General features: G+C 43.2%; 1 protein-coding gene across 3 annotated transcripts in view; it reads left to right on the top strand.

The window, feature by feature from the left end:
- LOC127572341 (amyloid-beta A4 precursor protein-binding family A member 1-like) overlaps positions 1-14,069 on the top strand; it is a 136,271-nt gene extending 122,202 nt beyond the window's left edge. For all 3 annotated transcript variants that reach the window (XM_052019485.1, XM_052019483.1, XM_052019484.1), the window contains 2 exons: positions 1,383-1,523; positions 13,595-14,069. In XM_052019485.1, coding sequence (XP_051875445.1) covers positions 1,383-1,523; positions 13,595-13,666 — 213 coding nt within the window. In that variant the 3' untranslated portion in view covers positions 13,667-14,069. The remainder of the gene's footprint in view (positions 1-1,382; positions 1,524-13,594) is intronic.
- The last annotated feature ends 4,949 nt before the right edge of the window (positions 14,070-19,018 follow it).

Genomic DNA, 19,018 nt, shown 5'->3' with positions numbered 1-19,018 from the left:
TGGTCTCCACCCCATCACAGACGCTTCCTTCGTTCTCTCCACCCCCTACCTTCTCTGCAACTTAAAACCTATTTGATTTCTAACTTCTTGTTCATATGAAAAGTCAATCTGAAACATTTATCTATTTCAGTGTTCACAGCTGCTGTTTGATCTGCTGTGTATTTTCCAGCATTTTCTGATTTTATTTCCGGTTTTCAGCATCAGGAGTTTTTTTGACTTCCACTTCGCTAATTTGTTTTAACATTATTAGAAAGTTAAACGTTGGCTCGGACCTCGGGGAGAACTCATGTACCGGTTGTACAGGAAATTATTAATTTCAACAGTGTACTGATTTTTTTTTCTATGGTGAGAGTATCAAGAGATATGGAACTCAGATTGGTAAATGGAGTTAAACACATCATAATAATCTAATTGAATGGTGGAGCAGTCTCAAGAGGTTAAGTGGCTTCTTCCTGTCTCCTGTGATCCGAAATCAATTAACTAATGCTTTCCTTGTACTGCTGTCTGGTCACCTGACAAACCACCAACAACACCAGCACCTGTACATAGATATTCCACCCTTCTGAGATGTTCATGCTGCTTATTGCATTTTCCTATAAAATCAGGTGCTTCATTGACTGTAAATTACTTTGGGATGCTTGAGGGCAACAAAAGATGACGTATGAAATCCAACTTTATCTTTTTTCCTTATTTTAGTCTCTTTCTCTCTACTTGTATATCTTTCTTTCTACCACTCTCTCATACTCCCTTTCCTCTCCTCTCTCTCTTTCTCTTCGTTCGTCTCTTTCATTTTCTATCTGCCTTTGCTTACTCGTCTCTCTCTGCCTCCTTTTCTCATTCCATCCCGTCTCACTCACTTTCACTGCCTTTATCTATCTTCTTTGCCTCTCTTCTCCTTTCCTGATGTCTGTTCTTCTTTCTCTTTCTGTATCACCCTTTTTTCTCTCTCTTGTGCTCTCTCGTTTTCTGCCTCTTTTGCCTTCTCTAATATCCTATCTCTTCCTCACTTTTATTCTCTCCCTCCTTTCTCAGTGTACCCAGAGCCCAACATTAATCATTCACTTTTTTTGAGCAATTTCCAAAATGGCGCACGTTAAACACATGTGGGTTCTGGCACGCTGACTGAGGTGAAGAGATACTTCTTCATCCAAATGGTTGAGAATTTTTGGCATTCCTTATATTCTCAGTACTCTGTTTTTGAATATACTCATTGTTGGCATTGATAGACTTGGATTCTGAGAGTAATTGTGTAGTTATCCTTCTTTCATTGAGATGATGGGAGTTTGGCAATGGCTGTATTCTTTGATCAAATTGTAAGTTCATTTCATGCTTAACCTCTATCTTGGATTACTAATCAATGACTGGTTCATATTCCGTTTCAGATCTGTAGCCTTATGCGCGGAGGGATTGCAGAGCGAGGAGGAGTGAGAGTTGGTCATCGCATTATAGAAATCAATGGGCAAAGTGTTGTCGCTACACCTCATGAGAAGATAGTCCACGTTTTGTCCAACGCAGTTGGTGAAGTAAGTGTTGTCATTCATCCCGTCTCAGAGTATGTTACTGAGGAATTAGTAGAGCTTGTCCATTAATGAGTGATTTGTGTAGCTTGTCTGTTTCCCTCTTTCTGGATAATGTTCTTTTTCTAATCTAAAGAAACTGATTCTGATTAATGAGAGCCTTCAGCATAGAAACAGGATATTCAGCCCAACTGGTACCTGTTGGAATAAAAGCAGAAAATGCTGGAAACACTCAGCAGGTCAGGCAGCATCTGTGGATAGAGAAACGGTTAATGTTTCAGGTCCTGGACCTTTTGTCAGAACCAGCAAGTTACTTTTCACCTTTTTCAGCAGAGAAAATGGGGGAGGGACAGGTAGAACAAAGGGTCCATCTCTGATAGGGTGAGACCAAATGACATGAGGTAGCATTTGGAAGCCAATTATGCTTCCCAATGACAAGGCTGTGGGTCAAATCCCACAGGCCAGACTGGGTACTAATAAAAAGAGAAAACCTGAGCCAAAGTGATGGTGGATAGAAATGGCTGGTAGTGATACAGAAAGAAGCAGCAAGTTACCTAAAGTTAAGGAGTTTGTCCAGTAGACTGCAGTGTGCCCAGATGAGGTGCTCTTCCTCAAACCGTTGGGCCATTTAATAGTGCAGGAGGCCTCAGACTGAAAGGTCAGAGAGGAGTGTGTTGGGGAGTTAGAGCAGCAGCAACCAGAAGTTATGTCGCTCCTGCGGACTGAGCGAGGTGCTCTGCAAAGCAATTACTCAATCTGCATTTGCTTTCTCCAGTGTAGAGGAGAACACGTTGTGAACACTGAATGCAATACATTAGACTGGAAGAAACACAAGTGAATCGGTGATTCACCTCAAAAGACTGTTTGGTTCCTTGGATGGTGGGAAGGGAAGAGGTGAAAGGACAGGTGTTGCATCTCCTGTTTGTGCATGGGGATCGAAGATAGGATGAGGGATTCGTGAAGGAAGCAATCCCTTCAAAATGCCGAAAGGAAAGGGGATTATGTGCCTGGTGATGGAATCATGTTGGAGCTGGTGGAAATTCCAAGGGATGATCCATTGAATATCAAGGCTGGACAGAACAAGAATTCTCTGTTCTTGTTCTGTCCAGGAGGACAGGGTGTAGGAGCTGAGGTGCAGGAAGTAGATGAGATGCAGTCAAGGACTCTGTCCTCTGTGGTAGTTGCGAAGCTATCCTTCGGGAAGAAGGAAGACATTTCAGAGGCAACGTGCAGAAAGGCTCATCATTGGAGCAAATGCAGGGAATGCAAAGGAACTGGTAGAATGGAATCCTTACAGGAGGCAAGGTAGGGGGGGAGGTGGAAGTAAAGTCAGGATAGCAATGGGCTTGCAGTGGATGTTTACCTACATGTTGTAATCGAGACAGAGAACCAAAGAAGGAAGAGTTAGAGATAGACTTGTGAAAGTGAGAGCAGGGTGAAAATTGGCAGCAAATGTGGTCATTCAATGGAAATGAGATTTCAGTTCATGGGCATTAGCACCAGGAATGGAGAAAGTGGAGCTGTACCATTGGTTCACACCCGAACCATGCTGGGGCCAGTGTTCCAGGGAGGTAGAGAGGATGTTAAATTAATAATGGGGACAAGGGATCAAAATTATATGGTGTGATGTATCAAAGTGTAGGGACAAACTGGAGAGAAAGGTATTTATGTGGAAAATAATACACTGATGGGAAGAGATAAAGAATACAAATCTAAGAGTGTATCAGTAGGTAGGATGAAAGATTACAAAAGTGATAAAAGAACAAAATGCTCAGTACCTGACTGCATTTAAATTTCAAAACAAAATGGATGAACTCAGAGTGTGCATAGAATTACCAAGTCTGATAGCCATTCCAGAGATATTGCTGCAGAACAACATAGATTGGGACCTGAATATTGAAGGCCACGTGATATTCGGGAAACACAGGAGGCTGGAAAAGGTGGAGAGTGCCTCTGCTCTTCATTAATGATGGTCATTATATAATAGAGAGGGATGATCTAAGTTCAGGAAACCAGGCAGTACAAGTGGTTTGGGTGGAGATGAGAAATAATAAAGGCCAGAATTCACTTGTGGGAGTGGGGTACAGATCCCCTAACAGTAACCCCATGGTGGGACAGAATGTAAAGGAAGAAATAATGGGAGCTTGTCAGAAAGATAGGGCTATAATCATTGGGGGGTTTAATTTGTGTATAAACAGATGGGCAAAGGTAGCCTGGATAAGGATGTCATCATATTTTTGGGATTGTTTTGTAGAACACCTTGTGTTCTGGAGCCAACTGGAGAAAGGCCTACAGTAGACCTGCCAATCCACAATAGGACAGGATTTGTAGCGGTTAGTGTAACGCTTTACATCGCCAGCAACTCAGGTTCAAATACGGCCACTGTCTGTAAGGAGTTTGTACGTTCTTCCCGTGTCTGAGTGGGTTTCCTCTGGGTGCTCCAGTTTCCTCCCACATTCCAAAGATGTACAGGTTAGGAAGTTGTGGGCATGCTATGTTGGCGCCGGAAGCGTAGCGACACTTGCGGGCTGCCCCCAGAACACTACGGAAAAAGATGTATTTCATTGTGTGTTTCGATGTTACATGTGACTAATAAAGAGATCTTAAATCTTAATTGATGATCTCATTGTGAAGATGTCCATAGGTAACAGCAATCACGATACAATGGAATTTTACATTTGGTTTGCAGGAGAGAATTGGTCCAAGAGTAGTATTTTAAAATAAGGCTGACCTGAAATCAGAGCTAGCTAAAATGAAGTAGCAAATTAGGTTAAAGGATCAGTCAGTGAAAATACAGGGGCAAACATTTAATAGGTACTTTCAGATTGCACAGAATAGATATATTCCAATGACAAAGAAAACTCCTTGGGGGAAGGACCCATTTCGTCTCTAACTTTAAGTTAAAAGTAATATCAAACTTAAAGAAAAATCATAGATTTGTACAGAGACAGGCACATTGGACAGAATGTAAAAACAAATGAGTAAAAGATTAAGATAGGAAGTATTTTAGCAGAAGCAGATTTGTAGGTGGGACTAACTAGGGAAAAAAAAAGGTAGTCAGATGGAGGACATGGTGGTGTGCTACAGCTGTTTGATGTGGGAACTCGTGGACCTTGCTGCAGTCCAAGATGGCCACATCTGCAGTAAGTGCTTGAGGCTGGACGAACTTCGGCTCAGAGTTGATGAGCTGGAGTCGCAGCTACAAACACTGCGCAGCATAAGGGAGGGAGAGAGTTATGTAGATGGTGCATCAGGTGACAGTCACCCCCCTTAGGGTAGGTACATCTGAGGTTCAGGAGGCAGATAGAATGGTGACGGTCAGGGGAGGGAAGAGGAAGAAGAAGTCAGGCAGGCAGACAGACAGGACAGAGAGCCCCGGAGGCTGTTCCCCTCAGTAACAAGTTTTCTGCCTTGGAAGCTGTTGAGGGGGATGACCTGCAGGGGCCTAGCTACAGTTACCAGGTCTCTGGCACTGGGGCTGGTACTGCTGCTCAGAAGGGAAGGGTGGGAAAGAGACATGCGGTAGTGATAGGGGACTCGATAGTCAGGGAAACAGATAGGAAGTTCTGTGGCAGTGAGCATGAATCCCGGATGGTATGTTGCCTCCCAGGTGCCAGGGTCCGGGATGTCACTGATCGGGTCCACAGAATTCTTGAGTGGGAGGGAGAGCAACCAGAAGTTGTGGTCCATATTGGCACCAGTGACATAGGTAGGAAGGGGGATGAGGTCCTGAAGAGTGAGTTCAGGAAGCTAGGTAGAAAATTGAGGAACAGGACCTCAAGGGTAGCAATCTCGGGATTGCTGCCAGTGCCACGTGATAGTGAAGGTAGGAATAGAAGGAGGTGGCAGATAAATGTGTGGCTGAGAAGTTGGTGCAGGAGGGAGGGTTTTAGATTTCTGGATCATTGGGATCTCTTCTCGGGAAGATGGGACCTGTACCGAGAGGACGGGTTACACCCGAACCAGAAGGGGGCCAATATCCTTGTGGCGAGATTTGCTAAGGTGGTACAGGAGGGTTTAAACTAGTTTGTGAGGGGGAAGGGAACCGGAGGAGTAGGTCAGAGGAAGAAGGGAATGGGGAAAAGTTAGATCAAACAGGTAGAGAGGCTTTGGGGAAGGAGAAGCAGAATACAGGCTGTAAAAGTAGTAAGGTAGATGGACTGAAGTGTGTTTACTTAAATGCAAGAAGTGTCAGGAATAAGGGGGATGAACTGAGGGCTTGGATAAGTATGGGGGACTCTGATATCGTGGCTATTACTGAGACGTGGCTGACGTCAGGAGAGGAGTGGATATTGAATATTCCTGGTTTTCGATGTTTTAAGAGGGATAGGGAAGGGGGGGAGAAGAGGTGGAGGGGTGGCGATACTGGTCAGGGACACTGTTACGGCTGTGGAAAAGATGGATGTTGTAGAAGGATCATCTCTAGAGTCCATATGGGTGGAGTTAAGGAACAAGAAAGGAGCAGTTACTCTACTAGGAGTATTCTATAGGACCCCCGGTAGCAGTAGAGATATAGAGGAGCAGATTGGCAGGCAGTGTTTGGAGAGAAGCAGAAATAACAGGGTTGTTATAATGGGAGACTTCAACTTCCCAAATATAGACTGGAACCTGCTTAGTACCAAAGGTTTAGATGGGACAGAATTTGTTAAGTGTGTCCAGGAGGGATTCCTGACGCAGTATGTTGACAGGCCGACTAGAGGGAATGCCATGTTAGATCTAGTTTTAGGAAATGAACCGGGACAGGTGAAGGATCTATTGGTGGGTGAGCATTTGGGGGACAGTGACCATTGCTCCATAACCTTTAAAATTGTCATGGACAGGGACAGGTGCAGAGAGGACAAGAGGTTTTTCAATTGGGGAAGGGCTAACTACGAGGCTATAAGGAGAGAACTTGGGAGTGTAAATTGGGATGTCCTTTTTGAAGGAAAATGTACCATGGGGATGTGGTCGATATTCAGGGATCTTATGCAGGATGTTAGGGATAAATATGTCCCGGTGAGGCAGAGAAGGAATGGCAGGGTGAAGGAACCGTGGGTGACGAGAGAGGTGGAACGACTTGTTAAGGAGAAGAAGGTAACATACGTGAGGTATAAGCAGCAAGGTTCAGACAGGGCCTGTGAGGAATATAGGGTAGCGAGGAAGGAACTTAAGAAAGGGCTGAGGAGAGCTAGAAGGGGACATGAAAAGGCTTTGGCTAGTAGGGTTAAGGAAAATCCCAAGGCCTTTTTCAAGTACGTGAAGGGTAGGAGGATGGCTAGGGTGAAGGTAGGTCCGATTAAAGACAAAGGTGGGAGAATTTGCCTGGAGGCGGCGGAAGTGGGAGAAGTTCTGAATGAGTACTTCTCTTCGGTATTCACCAGGGAGAGGAGTCTTGATGATGCGGAATGGAGTGCTGGTAGGGGTAATGTTCTCGAGGTTGTTGATATCAAGAGAGAGGATGTGTTGGAGTTGTTAAATAATATTAAGACAGATAAATCTCCGGGGCCTGACGGGATTTTCCCCAGGCTGCTTCGAGAGGCTAGGGAGGAGATTGCTGAACCGCTGGTAAGGATCTTTGAGTCCTCGTTGTCTACGGGGGTGGTGCCAGAGGATTGGAGGATTGCGAATGTGGTCCCCTTGTTCAAAAAAGGTAATAGGGATAGGCCAGGGAATTATAGACCGGTGAGTCTCACGTCTGTGGTGGGTAAGCTGTTAGAAAGGATTCTAAGGGATAGGATTTATGAACACCTAGAGAATCATGGACTGATTAGGGACAGCCAGCATGGCTTTGTGAAGGGAAGATCTTGCCTCACAAGCCTGGTAGAGTTCTTTGAGGAGGTGACCAGGAAGATTGATGAGGGCAGTGTGGTGGATGTGGTTTACATGGATTTTAGTAAGGCATTTGATAAGGTTCCTCATGGTAGGCTTCTTCAGAAGGTCAGAGGCCAAGGGATCCAAGGAAGCTTGGCTGTGTGGATTAGGAATTGGCTTGCATGTAGAAAGCAGAGGGTTGTGGTGGAAGGAGTGCCCTCGGATTGGAAGGCAGTGACTAGTGGTGTCCCGCAGGGATCGGTTCTGGGACCTCTACTTTTTGTGATATTTATAGATGACTTAGATGAGGGGGTGGAGGGCTGGGTTAGTAAATTTGCGGACGACACTAAGATAGGCGGTGTTGTGGATAGTGTGGAGGGCTGTCGGAGCTTACAGAGGGATATTGATAGGATGCAGAGCTGGGCTGACAAGTGGCAGATGGAGTTCAATCCGGAGAAGTGTGAGGAGGTACACTTTGGAAGGACAAACTCCAGGGCAGAGTACAGGGTAAACGGCAAGGTACTTGGCAGTGTGGAGGAGCAGAGGGATCTGGGGGTTCATATTCACAGTTCGTTGAAAGTTGCCTCACAGGTGGAAAGAGCAGTTAAGAAGGCCAATGGGATGTTGGCTTTCATGAGTCGCGGGATTGAGTTTAAGAGCCGCGAGGTTATGATGCAGCTTTACAAAACTCTAGTTAGGCCACATTTAGAGTACTGTGTTCAGTTCTGGTCGCCTCATTATAGGAAGGATGTGGAGGCATTGGAGAGGGTGCAGAGGAGATTTACCAGGATGCTGCCTGGATTGGAGGGTATTGAATATGAGGAGAGGCTTAAGGTGCTAGGGCTTTATTCACTGGAAAGGAGGAGGATGAGAGGAGACATGATAGAGGTATATAAAATATTGAGAGGAATAGATAGAGTAGACAGTCAGCGCCTCCTTCCCAGGGCACCAGTGCTCAAGACGAGAGGTCATGGCTTTAAGGTTATGGGTGGGAGGTTCAGGGGAGATGTCAGAGGGAGGTTTTTCACCCAGAAAGTGGTTGGTGCATGGAATGCACTGCCTGGGGTGGTGGTGGAGGCAGATACACTGAACAGGTTCAAGAGCTTGTTGGATAGGCATATGGAGGAACGTGAGATAGAGGGATATGTGGGAGGAAGGGGTTAGGTAGTGTGAGGGTGGTCTGATGGACGGCACGACACGGTGGGCCGAAGGGCCTGTTTTGTGCTGTATGGTTCTAACATAATGCTCGCCTGGTATAAAAACAGGTTCTATAGATATTTGAAAAGTAGAAGTAATAACGTAAGCATAGGTTCTGTAAAAAAAAATAGTGAGTCTGGGGAATTAATATAGGAAAACAAGGGGGTGGCAGATGAAGTAAGTAGGTGTATTGCATCACTAGAAATAGCTGTAAATGGGGAATTGGGAGGGAGGAACTTGGGGAAAATTGTAATCACCAGGGAAGTGGTGGTGAGCAAATAGTTGGAGCTGCTGGCTGACAAGTCGCTGCGTCCTGATGAACATCCTCAGCTCTTAACGGAAGTAGCTAATGAGATCATTGATGCATTGGTGTTCGTTTTCAAAATTCCCTAGATTTGGAGAATGCTGTGTTGGATTGGAAAACAGCAAATGTAACTTCATTCAAAAAGAAAGGGAGACAGAAGACAGAAAACTGCAGGCCAGTTATCTGTCATCGGTAATGTAAGACGTTGTAGCGGGCACTTCTTCAAAACAAAATCAGTATAATTAGGCAAAGTGAACATGGTTTTGTGAAAGGGAAATCATGTTTGACCAATTTATTGGTGTTCTTTGAAGTAACATGTCTGGATAAAGAGGAATTGATGGATGTACTTAGATTTCCAGAAGGCATTTGACAAGATCCCGCTTCAAAGATTATTGTGGAAAATGAAAGTCCATGGTGTTGGATGTAACATATTGATGTGGCCAGAAGATTTCCAAAACTAATGGGAAACAGAGTAGGCCTAGAGGGGTCCTTTTGTGGTTGGCAAGATGCAACAAACAGTATGCAATAGGGATCGGTCTGTGGGCTTCAACTTTTTATTATTTATATTAATTACCTGGATGAAGTACCAAAGGCTGCTGGATTTGTTGATGACACAGAGATAGATAGGAAAATAAGTTGTGAAGAGGATATGAGGCTACAAGGGTTATGGATGGGTCAAATGAATATCTAGAGACCTGGCAAATAACGTGGAAACGTGAGATTGTCCATCTTGGTAGGGGAAGAAAAAGCATTTTACCTAAATGGTGAGAGACTGCAAACCTCCAGTCAGTGTCAGCAACCTCTAGGAAAGGGAGATAGTCAATCAAAAGTGACCATGAAGTACTTTTTATACACTGGTAGGGAGTCACTGGTTCCAGTTAGACAGGACTTCAATTCCCTATGGGCCTGTGGCTCAGTAGGAAGCATTCTCACCTAAGTCAGAAGGTGGTGAGTTTGAGTCTCTAGAAGCCTAAGCCTTAAAATCCCAGCTGTAATTGCAGTGCTGTGTTGAGGGAGTGCTGCACTATTGGAGTGTCATCATTCAAATCAGTTGTTATACTGAAACCCTGTCACTCTCACTTGGCAATCTCTGTATCCACTTTTATGTGCTCTGATCTGGATCCTGTTCAAGCTGTTTTTGTCACCAATAAATAATAATTGGCTTCAACCTGGAGCTGAATAGCTTGACATTATGGAGTATAAATTTCAGGCTAGTTTGGCACTGGTCCCTGACATGTGCTTAGCAAATGGTATGAGTTGTCTGATCAGTCACACAAGTGTGACCTTGAAGTTACCTTGGTGTGAAGAATAAATCTCAGGAGACTGAGGCACACGCCAGGTAGGTTTTTAACCTTCCACGTGGGAAGAGATCAGATCTGTGTGTCAGTCACACTGCAGATTTTGCACTCCCTTATTCTTAAATTCTTCCACAGTAATTGGTCAAAATTTTAACCTTTTGTATGCTCACATAGAGTCGCCCATTGAAACTGGCCCCTAAAGTTCCTGTGATGTTTACATCTGAAGTAAACGTGCCAGGATAGAAGTTTGTCTGTGGTCATTGGCACCAAATGAGTGTGTGAATGATGGCCACTCATTGTAGTCTCCCCAACGATTGGTTCCACTGACGTCAATCAAACTGAGTGTGGAGGAGAATTTGGTCTGCTGTCAGTATTCTGCTCCTTGTTTTGTGTTGGCAACCAATGGTGGTGTTCTACTCTGAGGAATCTTAAAAAAACAAAATAATAAATGCATCCTCTTGTTCTTGCCAATTTTTTTTATATTGGTCTTATTTTTATTGAATTGGCATTGTTGCATTTTAATCAGAAAATAAATGCATGTTTGGATATTTTCTAATTCTGCACCTATCAGGTTGATGTGGAATTAAACAGCATAGAAGGAGGCTGTTCAGCCCATCATACTGTATTGGCTCCAGAAAAGAACAATAGAATCAGATCCTTGCCCCAAAGGCCTGCAGATTTTTCCTTTCCATGAACTTAATCCAGTTCCCCTTTAAAAGTTCTTATTGGATCATCTTCCACTGGCCACACAGTCTAGATTACAACCAGTTGAGTAAGAATATTGTCCTAATTTGTACTTTGGCTCTTTCGCAAATACGTGCCTGGTTATCAACTGTTCTGCCGGGAGAAATGGGTCCTCAATATTTGCACAATGAAAGCCCTCACAACTTTGAGCTCCTCTGTCAAACCTCCTTCTCTGCTTGAATGAGAAAAACCCCACCTTCTCCCTATAAACTGTAGTCTCTCATCCCAGACAGTGCTCCAATAAATCTCCCCTGCACTATCTCCAAGGCTTTTACCTTCTTCCTAAAGTCTGGTGCCTAGAAATAGCCACAGTTGGGGCCATAAAGATTTAGCATTTATGCTCTGTGAATCTATTTATAAAGCTGTACTGTAAGTGCCAATTTTTAACAACCTTGCCACTTTGAAAGACTTTTCTGTGTGAATCTCTGCAACTCTCCATTCTTCTGCCCTTTGTAAGATTATATTTCCTGTCCTTGGGTTATCATCCCAAAATACATCTTTTCACACTTCTCCTGCATTACATGTCATCTGCCTGTGCCTACAGTATCAGTAAATGCCTTCGTCCCTTAGTGAATGAAGTTGACACCTCACTGAATTGTAATGACTGCTTATGGCAGTGAACTGCTATATTTCCATCTGTTCCCAGACATGTAAACAAGGGTGCACAGTGATTGCTAGCAGTCCAGAGGCCTGAACTAACAATCCAGGGACATGAGCTCGAATCTGCCTTTACGGTTGGGGAATTTAAATTCAGTTAATTTATTCAGTCTTGAATGGGAAGTTTATATTGTTAACGATGATCAGGAAATTACTGGATAGTGGGAAAAATGCCCCTGCTTCACTGATAATTTGGGGAAGGAGATCTATCCTTGCCCACTCTAGGCTGTATATAACCCAGAGCCACAGCAGTGTGGTTGGGTTTTAACTGCCCTTTGAAATGCTATACCAAGCTACTCCGTTCATGGGCAATAGTGATGGGTAGAAAATGCCAGTGGCACCACATTCTCTGAAAACAAATAATAATTATTACTGTCTTCATCTTGCACTTTGCTTGCAAGAGAAAATGTGATGGAATTTTACTAACTTTTAAAATAAAAATTAGCTTTTTGTAGTTATGATGTGGATGTGGCGGCTTGCATTTTCGCCATACTGTTGGTATTCTCAATGGCTGTGTGATGTTAGAGGATGAGTGTGGTTTTCAATAAAAGACCAGTTAATGAAGATATGCTCAGAGTGACATAGAAAAGACAAAATTAGGCTATTCAGCCCAGATAGTCAGTGTTGGTATCCATGTGATCCTTGCCTCTCCTCCTCCATTACCGTATCATTCTGTCCCCTTCTCCTCCTTGAGTTCATCCAGCTTCCCCTTAACTCCATCTGAACTATTCACCTCAAGCACTCCTTGTAGGAGCAAGTTCCACATTGCCACCACTCTTTGGAGAAAGACACTTCTCCTTAATCCCTGTTAGATTTATCTTATTTTTCTTGTAGCTTCTGCCAGTTCCGATTAGTGTCCAGCTTTGGTGGTCTCATTCTCTAAATACTTTCTCTGCAAATAACTATTCAATACTGGGTGGCATAGTGGCGCATCTAGTAGAGCTGCTGCCTCACAGCGCCAGAGACCCAGGTCCAATACCAACCTCAGGTGCTGCCTTTGAGGAGTTTGCATGTTCTCCCTGTGGGGTTTCCTCTGGGTGCTTCAGTTTCCTCCCACATCCCAAAGATGTGTGGGTCGTGAGGATAATTGGCCACAGTAAATTGCCCCTAGTGTGTGTAGGTGAATGGTAGAATCTGGGAGAAGTTGATGAGAATGGGGGAAAAATTTAAAAAATGGGATTAATGTAGGATGAGTGGTTGATGGGCAGTGTGGACTCGATGGGCTGAAAGGCTAGTTTCCATGCTGTATGTCTTTCTATGAATCCCTTCATAATTTTACTGACCTCCATCAGGTGGTCTCTCAATCTTTTGCAGATGGGAAAATGTAAAGAATATGTAGAGAATATAAATATTAATGTTTCTCGTATGAATAATATTTGGAATTGGCTCACAGTTAGCAAAACTTCAGTTTTAAACTTCTCTTGCTTTCTACTTCCTCTATAGCTTCCACATTCCTATCTTTGTAACCTCCTCCTGTGCTACAGATAAGATACCTTTATTAGTCACATGTACATCGAAACGCACAGTGAATTGCATCTTTTTGCGTAGAGTGTTCTGGGGGCAGCCCGCAAGTGTTGCCACGCTTCTGGCGCCAACATAGCATGCCCACAAACTTCCTAACTTGTACGTCTTTGGAATGTGGGAGGAAACTGGAGCACCTGGAGGAAACCCACACAGACACAGGAAGAACGTACAAACTCCTTACAGACAGGGTCACTGGCGCTGTAAAGCATTATGCTAACCGCTACACTACCGTGCCTGCCCGTACAACCCACGAGATCGCAGCTTCTCTCTCATTTCTGGCCTCTTGTGCGTCCCCACAGGCGACTGTGTTCTCTTTTTAAGATGCTCCTTAAAACCAACCTCTCTGACTGAGCTTTTGTCATTGTCCTATTATCTCGTTTGATAATGCTATTATTAGGTATTCACTTCCAAATGCTAACTCACCTACTGATCAGGTTACCATGATCATGGTTCATTTTGATGATGCCTCAGTGCTGATGGAAACCCATCCTGAAGAAGATCTTCACTCTCCCCAGCACTGGTGATGTAGAAATTCAACCTGGTCTTCCTCCCTTCTCCCCTAGATTCACATGAAGACCATGCCTGCAGCCATGTACAGACTGCTGACAGCTCAAGAACAGCCTGTTTACATCTGAAAGGACGACAACCCCTGCCCTGGTGTGCAAAGTGGAAGTGTCTGTGTGGTTTGGTTGTGTTGATCATTGCTGCATTTCTGCAGCTGCAGATACTACAATTTTTTTTAAACGTGCTTTGTTTGACAAAAAAAAATCTGTAAAAAAAAAACAAACCTTTGCCTTTCAGACATGCAACTTTGTGCGGTTTATATAGAAATAAATGTAAATATATTCTCGCAGATTAATTCTCACCAAGTTAACACAAAATTAGTAACTGGGCACCTATATGGTTTGATGTTATTTAAGAGAGGGCTCTTATGCAGAACCAGTTCAATGCAGGTGAGTGATTATGTCATTGGGAAATGTATTTAAAGCTAAACAAACTGATAAGCATTTACAAAGTCTCTAAAGATATGTCCTGCTACCCAGAAATTTCTATGTCTTCATTCCTAATTATATTTTAAAACATTCCTGATGAATTCTTTTAATCTGTTATTCTTTACCTCGTTGAGATGTTCCAACGTGCACTGGAGTGTTTGTAAAGAAGTGATTTTGACAATCCTATCCAAGTCGGAGTTTGAACCCATTCTCAGAAGTTGAGGGCAGGTCTAAGATCATTCCTGTGTCACCAATTTTAAAAAGCTGTGAGCTATGAATTTCTAAATTAAGTTGATAAGAAGTAGAGATTAGAAACCATGGAGTGCTTTGCAGTTCCATTCTCGTAACATCTGTCATGTGAAAACTAATCATTGGTAAACTCTTGGGTAAATTAATATTCTGTTTTGGAAATCAAATACACAGGTTGAGGTAGAAATGATTTAAAAACAGAGGTTCAATAGATGACCTTAAGATATGTTCTGTAAGTGAAAAGGTAGCATCAAATTTGCTGAGCCCTGCCAAGTAATTATACTTTTAAACATGTCCTGGGATTTAAGTCTGGAATTAGACAGCATCTAATTCAGTGCCGGGGTATTTGGCATGCACACTCTTGTTTCTCTCGAACTCCCAGCAACAGAGATACAAAATTTCTGAGCCAGTGTTTCAGCTTGAGTTCTATGTTGTTTAACTTGAAACCACTTGATTTTACATGTACATCACCACATAATATGTTTATTGTGGCATCAATTGTAGCCAGTTTTATGTCACTATTGGGGATGAGCATCTAATAGGGCAGAACCCTTAACCACCGTAAGTAACCAGGATGTAGTCTAGAGTAAGTGATAGCATGATTCTGCACTCTAGTGAGGCTATGCCCTTTCTAGACGGGAGTTCGACTCGGTGAGGTTAGTATTAGATGAGCATTGAAGTCTATGGCACAGGAGGTGGTCCATTTCACCTTCTGTCAATGATGGTTGTGAAAGAACAATCCAGCCTAATCCCATTTTTTAGCTCTGGGTGGGTTTTGGCACCTGGAGTGCTCATCCAGCCACTTAGTAGATGCAGTGAGAGTTTCCGTTTGTAATCACTGCATAATGGGTTACTTACACTTTATGGATTAACTTCCATGTGATCAAAGCGTTAGAACAGAGTGTTCTTGCACATCCCAGCAACAGGAGATACCCAGAATTTTAGTGGAGCATCAGAGGTATTTCCATTTCCTGGCACCAGGCTAAATTAAGACCAGAGTAATTTGAGGGCGAATATACTGAAAATGCCGCAGTTTTCTCTACTTCAGATGAATACTCAATTCCTATGTTTACACACAAGACTAAAGTGTTAACCTGCACAGCTCTGTAGCATCATTACTTGAAGTTATTATAATGGCATGGCGCAAGCTAATGGGTTTCATTCAATGACACGTGTGATAATATCTATAATCAATACCTACAAGATGCCGATGTGAACTTAATGTAAATATTTTATGCAGCACTAGAATATACTTTTTTTTTGTCATTTGGTGCAATAGAATATAACGACATCAGGAGGTTATAACACTGCAACATAAAGTTCTACTTTGTAATGTTGTTTGAAGTATGTCAGATATTAATTATTGTCAGATTAATGCACTTATGAATGTAGTTCATAATCCAGTATTTTTTTGAGGATTTTTTTTGTGTTTGTAACACAGCGACAATGTTTATTTATTTATGTTACTGTTAAGGATTTATTTTTCGGGGAAGGTAGAAAAGAGTGGTACGTTTAATGACTTACATTCCTTAACATTTTGTTCCCCTCTCAATTACAAAGAGGGGGAAAAATATTCAAGTGTTGAGTCTGCAAAAACTTACTTTATCTTTTTGAAAGAATTTCGCCCATGGTTTCTGCTACTGAACCCGTGCGAGAGTATCAGCCAGCAATTGTAAACACTTCTGTATCCATTGAAGTCAAGAGAATCAAATTGTTTCCGTGTGATGTGGTGTTTCTGGTAAGGCCCAAATTTCTTGCCCTTCCCTACTTGCTGCAGTTCATCTGGTGGAGGAACTCCCATGAAGTTGTTGAGGAGGGAGTTCCAGGATGGCAGCACATTGTAGGGGGAACATGCAGGTGATGTTCCCATTGCACCTGTTGCCCTCAGTGGTGGAGGTTGCAGGTTTGCGAGGTGCTACTGAAGAAGCTTTGGCGAGTAATTGGAGTGCACTTTGTTCATGGTACACGTTGCATCTGTGGTGCGTCAGTGGCAGTGGGTGTGAATGTAAATCAGGACCTAATTGAGGAGATGTGTGGGAAGTGATTGCATCTGGCAGCCAATATTCTCGCACATATTTAGGACTGTGGACCAAAGACACATATCTCCTCTGTCAATTCTTCGAAATGTTGAACTATAAAAAAAAGTTTTCTTTTACCAAAAAAAAACCCCAAGAAATCTTTGTTCAGTTTGCAGTTTTCATATGACAGATGGTGGGTGCAGTAGGGTTGAGTTTATTTCTTGGGGGCCATTGATCAGAAGATGGGGGGCTCCAAAGGGGGGTAGACCCATTTTAAAGTTCTTGCCTCCTTCATCTAAGGCTAGGGGTTGTCTGATCCCTAGTTTGGATCAAGCTGCCCAATTGGATGGATATGTCAATTCCGGACATGGGCTGGTGGGTAGGGGGCCAGGATGATAGCATAGTGTCTCCTTTCCCTGTCCCTTGGTAGTTCTCATGTGGCCAGGAGGAGATGGTAATTCTCCTGTGACTTTTCTGCCTCTGCCATTCGCTCTAGGTGAAAACCTGCATACATTGCACACCCCTGACTTGCCTTTCAAAAGGGACCTTTTGCCTGGAGTAGACGGGCTGGCCAGTGCTCAGATCTTCGGAAAGAAGATGTACTTCAGCCACCTTAATGATTAAGCTTCCAGTCCTCTGAGGCTGGACCTGGAGTCTCCAAGGTTACAGAAACAGGAAGCAGCCTTCCAGTGCCACAAGTCTGTTCTGCTTGCAATGGGGTTATATATATACCTACTTTTCACCTTGTGTCCCTCAGTATCTTTGGTTAGTGGAAATCTAATCAATTTTGGCATCAATTGCCATTGGCAGAAGGGTTCCAGGTTTCCATCACCCTCTCCTTGTAAACAGTTCCTTCACCGCACTCTTGAAAAGCCTGCTTTATATAGACCTTCCAAACAGCAGAAATAGTTTCTCTCTTTAGAAGACCACTGTGCAAAAATTCATCAGGGAAATCTTCCAGGGGATGGTGGTGAGGGGGATTAATTTCCATCCCCCTCCACATTTCCTTTGAATTTTATTGGCTATAAATTTTAAAAAGAAATGATGATTGGAGAGGTGGGGGAGGAGGCCTTGTGATGAAATCCTCCAGGAATGGGTTACAGAGTTGGCAATCCTCACAAACCATTAGGAGGCCAATTTTGGCAGGCTGAAAAAAGCCTGCAGTGGTTTGAGCAGAACAATTTGACAGATATTCTAAGTGAAACCTAAAGTAGTATCCAAGGAAATCAAACCATGGGTTTAGGCATATTATGAAAGTGCACACAATGGGCATTGCAGCAGTTCAGTGTGCAAGAGTAACAAAAAAATGATAGAGACAGGAATAGAAATTGATGAATTCAAATCTATTCTCTCCCCATCTCCAGTTCCTTTTGTATTTTGAAAATGTATTGAGAGATAGAGTGACTTTTCTTAACAAGAAACTGCAGTGAAATTGTAGCAAAGCCTTGGTGAGTAATGGCACTCTGATTCAAACCAATTGTGCATTTAAAAAAAATAAAAACAGTTGCTGGAAAACACTTCTACCATCTTAATGGTAATACTGGATTAGTAATTGGGAAGCCCAGAGTGACTGAATGGCACAGATGATACTGTTACCTCTCAGCTACAGGGACTCGGGCTTGATCCTGACCTCGGGTGCTCACTGTGTGGAGTATCTACACTCTCCCAGTGACTCCATGGATTTCCTCCCACATCGCAAAGATGTGCGGGTTGGTAGGTTAATTGGTTGCTGTAAATTGCCCCTAGTGTAGGTGAGGAGCAGGAGAATTGGTGGGAGTTGAGGGGCATGAGAGAGAGAGAGAATAGGTTGCAGGGAGATGTGGGGGGAAATGGAACTGTTGAATGTACTCTGAGAGCCAGCATAGACTCAATGGGCCAAATGGCCTCCTATGTCTTATGTGAAATTAATCTGGAGATACAAGTTTGAATCCCAGTATCTTGTTAATTAAGTAAGCAAACCTGGCATCAGTAATGGCAGGCAATATATTAGTGGATGATTGTAAAGCCCTTGGTCACAAATGATCTTCAGGGCAGATAGGTGGGAAAATTAGGAGCCCTACATCTTGTAAATGTACAGAGTGAAAAACACAGCAGGCCAGGCTGCATCTGTGGGTGAGGGAAGGGAACACGGCTGAAGTAACGGGGCGATGACCCACCCTCCGAGCTGACTGTGGTATTTTCCAGCATTTTCTGTTTTTATTTTGGGTTTCTGACATCAACACGACCATTTTCAGTACATTTACTCATCTCTTTGATATATTATTAAACCACTGTATAATAATGTCTGAGGTGCGGTTTGGCTCAAAGTGCCTTGAAAAAGGGCCAGTTATAACTTTGCTATGTTTCACTAAGTTTAAAACACACAACTAGCAGCATGTGACTGATTCCACCTAAGCTGATGTTTAAACAGTATGATTGGATCTGTGGAAGACACCCCTGAGATTGTTGCTGACCTTCCTATTTTGGTTTACTACACGTCTGTCCTGTGACTGACGTTTCCACGTATTGCCTCTCTGTAGCTGCTGTGCTGTGTGTTGCATGTATTTACCTCTGTAACAGTGTTTAGGCACTGTCGGCACAGGGCATGTGTCTCACAACTCTTGACCAATAAAACCTACCAGAAACAACTGTGCACCATCTCAATTTCCTGATGCCAGAGCCTTTTGTTGACTTTTTATTTAATTTTTGTAACAAAAGATGATAAGTTGTTTGAGATGGTGACTTTTAA

This window comes from Pristis pectinata, chromosome 7 (assembly GCF_009764475.1).
Source record: "Pristis pectinata isolate sPriPec2 chromosome 7, sPriPec2.1.pri, whole genome shotgun sequence".
Lineage (NCBI taxonomy): Eukaryota > Metazoa > Chordata > Chondrichthyes > Rhinopristiformes > Pristidae > Pristis > Pristis pectinata.
The sequence above is the reverse complement of the archived record's forward strand: the minus strand, read 5'-3'. Positions and strand labels throughout refer to the sequence as shown.